Below are 3,825 nucleotides of genomic sequence, written 5' to 3' on the forward strand. Positions count from 1 at the left end.
AGGAAGCCTAGCACCAACTGCATCTCTGGTTTTTGTTTTATCCCTGCAAGCTTGTACTAACACTGCTGGCATCATTATTATGCCAGAGGCTGCCAAGGGCTGTGGCAGCACTTGGTACAAGTAAGTGCCCAACAAAGGGAAACTGTTGTTATTATTTCAACTCCAGTCTTGAGACATTAGCCTCCGGGGAATAATCTGGTTAGGGTCAAAAGTGTGTGAACACGGGGAGTGGGAGGTGTATGTTCCCCTCCCCCTCACTTGCCCCCAGTCTTTCTTTGAACCCCAACCCAGTTCCCATACAGCCCCTAGCCTCTTTTCCCACCCAGTTGTGGAAACTGTCTTCCTACCTCCTCAGCCCCAGGCCAGGATGTGCTGGGGTAGGAAGGGGGGGGGCGAGTTGTTAGTGGAGTCTGCTGGTCACTCCCCTGAGCTCCTCTGCTGGGAACCGCCCTGCCCCCCCTTGCCCCTCCCTGCGGGGTGGGCCGGCCCTAGGGTGCCTTAAAAAAACAGAGCTGGCACTGTCTCTCGAGCTCTGAGCAGAATCCAGTCTTGACCAGGCTACTTACTACTCTTGACGACCTCACAGAACTTACCAATATGGCCAGCAAGGGCTTGCCTGACTTCAAGAAGCAAGTGGAGGGGGCAGCCCAGGAAGCCGGTGAGAACATTGGCATCTGCTGGGGTGCCTAGTGGGTGCACGGGTGGGACAGGGTGGAACCTGAGCAACTGGAAGTGTGTGGGCGGCTCACAGTGTGAGGCTGAGGCTTGGAAGAGCCTTCTTTCTGATACTGGGACCCTGAGGGATGGTCACCACAACCAGCAGTCAGCTGGGTGCAGCCTTAAGAGAATTGGGGAAAGAGCAGTGTCTCAGAAGTAGGAGCACCCTTTGAGCACTGATGCGGAAATACAAGGAGACTGAGTGGATCCAAACTCTGCCTCCTGGTCCCCACCCCATCCCACTGCCCCACCCCTACCCTTAGAGGAGGGTGAAGGTCTGTAAAGAGAGCATTACTGCCACACCAGAAACCTAACTGTCCACCCTGAGTCTTGGGGAGCAAGGCCTGATGGGATAAGGAAATGGCTTCAGATTCCCACCAGTCCCTTGCCCTCTCCAACTCCTCACACAGAGGTCCTTCTCACCCTCACCACCGGCGTATTTGTGGGAGGTTGGGGGGAGCAGGTGCCCAGCCTTAGTTCCTTTACTTCTGGCTCTCTGCAGGGTAGGGGGTGTGAGGCAGCATAGGCCACTGGCGAAAGGTCTCCCAGAACCCAAGTCCAACTCCCTTGGGACTCTAGCTCCCAATTTCAGCCAATCCCCTCCTTCATGACCTCCACTCCAAGTCTGCAAGTCTGCCCTGGAAAATCCACTTGTCCCAGAAGACTAAAATGCTGCCAGAGAGCTGTGTTTACTTCTGTGCTTTGATTTCACTATCTATGAACTGGGTGCAAATGCTCCTCAGTGGTCCACAACTCCTCACCCCTCCAGCCCCCCACCTCCATTCCCCCAGTATGGGCATGCCAGGCCCTTTTTTGTTCAGCAGCAAGGATGAGTCACCTCTTTGGAGACTGGAGTCACCTGCCTGCCCACCTAAGCCCCTGGAGACTCTGTTCACCAGAGGCAAAGTCTAGTCCGGAGGACACGGCCTGATCTTAGAAGACACCTCCCTTCTGCACTTGTTTCCTTAATGCCTTAAGCTGCCTGCCCACAGTGGCACTGGAGAATTAGAAAGGCCACAGTGCACTTAGAGGCCCCAGTGCACTAAGGGTGCACTAAAGGTGGAACCACAGGCATCTGGGCTGGGTTTCTGGGAGAGAAGCTATTAAAGGTGGCAGGGTTCTTTATGGGCCATACCATACAGCAGTAGTCTGGCCTGGCCCTGCCTTCCTAACCTCTGAGAGACATTTTCTCAGCAGTCCTTGACTTGGGGTGGCAAACAGGTCAAAGAGGAGGGGCCAAGATTTATAAGTAAACAAAATAACAGAGGCATGGAAAGGGCTCATGCCTCTCATTGGCTGGATGGCTCATTTAAGGGACTTCCCCTCTATGGTTGGTATCCGTATCTCAGGCCCATGGAACAGACCATTCTTTTTCATTTGTCTGTATTTTTATAAAGATTTGTATATTTGTTTATGAGCTGGGAGTGGGGAGGAGGGAGGATCAGCCCTTTGAGCTAGGGGTTGAACTCTGGACTTCATGTTCAAGAGTCTAATACTTAATCCACTGCACCGTGACCCCTCGAGCCCCAGAAGGATAGGCTCAGAGTGGCAATGGTGGGGCCCTGATGTTCAGTGATGCTAATGGTCACATCTCTCTATTCCAGTGGATGTGGCAGGAACAGCAGCTCAGCAAGTGGTGGATCAGGCCACAGAAGCAGGCCAGAAAGGTCTGATGGGGCTGGGGTAGGGGGGCCAGGAGGGTGGCCAGCCCTGCCATACCCCCTATTCCACCCAGCCTTTGCCCCTCTCCTCTTAGACTCCTCTCCTCTGCAGCTTCTTAGCCAGGTGGCCTGGAGGATAGCGTCCTGGGGAGGAACACCCTGGCCAGGCTAACCCTACATGTCACTGCTTCCTTATCTCACCTGCCCTTTCCTTTACTTACCAGCCATGGAACAGGTGGTCAAGACTACCCAGGAAACCATCGACAAGACTGCTAACCAGGCCACTGAGAGTTTCTCTGGTTTTGGGAAAAAATTCGGCCTCATGAAATGACAGAAGGGAGATGTAGGTGACTCCTCTCCAGGCCAGGACCTCTGGTCAGGTCTTTGTTTGTCACCTCATTAAAGCACCTGTTATTACCTACCTTGTGTCTACTTATGTCTTCTATGCTGAATCCACTCCTCCTCGACCTAAAGCAGAGCCTCCATATCCAGAAACCCAGGCCCCAACCCCCCAGTCTTGGCAGTCCACATTCGGACGCTCAGTTCCAGGAACGGGCCCTTCTATTAAAATTTTTTTTAATTGTATTTAATGAGAGAGACACAGAGAATGATACATTGAAAGAAACCTGAGCACTGCTCAGCTCTGGCTTATGGTGGTGTGGGGGACTAAAACTGGCATCTCAGAGCCTCAGGCATGGAAGTCCTTTGTATAACTATTCTATATCCCCAGTCCCCAGCTCTTCTTAAGAGAAGAATGCTGGGAGTCGAGCCTTAGCGTAGTGGGTTAAGCGCATGTGGCGTGAAGCACAAAGACCTGAGTTAAGAATCCCGGTTTGAGCCCCCAGCTCCCCATCTGCAGGGGAGTCACTTCACAGGCGGTGAAGCAGGTCTGCAGGTGTCTATCTTACTCTCCCCCTTTCTGTCTCCCCTTCCTCTCTTCATTTCTCTGTATCCTATCCAACAACAATAATAACCACAACAACGATAAGACAACAGGGGCAACAAAATGGAAAAAATAGTCTCTAGGAGCAGTGGATTCGTGGTGCAGGCACTGAGGATTCCTGGAGGGGGAAAAAAAGAGAGAGAGAGAGAGAGAGAGAGGGAGAGAAGACTGCTACGTCCTCATCGGATGGTCCAGTAGCTCAGCCTGGGTAGGAGGCAAGGGGCTTTAGGAGTCGGGGGTCTCCTGACCTTCATCGAGGTTGGGGGCATCGGGACATCCCATGCCTGGGCGCCCTAGAGAACCTCGGGAAGCAGACAGTCTCTGGGAAAATGCCTAGTCATGTGCAGATTTCTGGTCCCGGGTCCCCGCACCCTGCCCGCAGAGTGCTTGCGAACCTGCCCCACCCCACAGTGAGTCACCACCTAGGCCCTCCCTGGCTGGGCTGGGCGGAAGTGCAGGGGAGCCCTGCCCATGACACGCCCTGGGAGGGGCTGCGGCTCACTG

General features: G+C 53.7%; 1 protein-coding gene across 1 annotated transcript; it reads left to right on the forward strand.

The window, feature by feature from the left end:
- The first annotated feature begins 494 nt into the window (after nt 1–494).
- ADIRF (adipogenesis regulatory factor) lies at nt 495–2,799 on the forward strand. The gene is made up of 3 exons (XM_007530200.3): nt 495–658; nt 2,322–2,384; nt 2,603–2,799. The coding sequence occupies exons 1-3, from the start codon at nt 598–600 to the stop codon at nt 2,707–2,709; spliced, it is 231 nt and encodes a 76-aa protein (XP_007530262.1). The 5' UTR covers nt 495–597; the 3' UTR covers nt 2,710–2,799.
- The last annotated feature ends 1,026 nt before the right edge of the window (nt 2,800–3,825 follow it).

Source organism: Erinaceus europaeus, chromosome 1 (assembly GCF_950295315.1).
Source record: "Erinaceus europaeus chromosome 1, mEriEur2.1, whole genome shotgun sequence".
Taxonomy (NCBI): Eukaryota; Metazoa; Chordata; class Mammalia; order Eulipotyphla; family Erinaceidae; genus Erinaceus; species Erinaceus europaeus.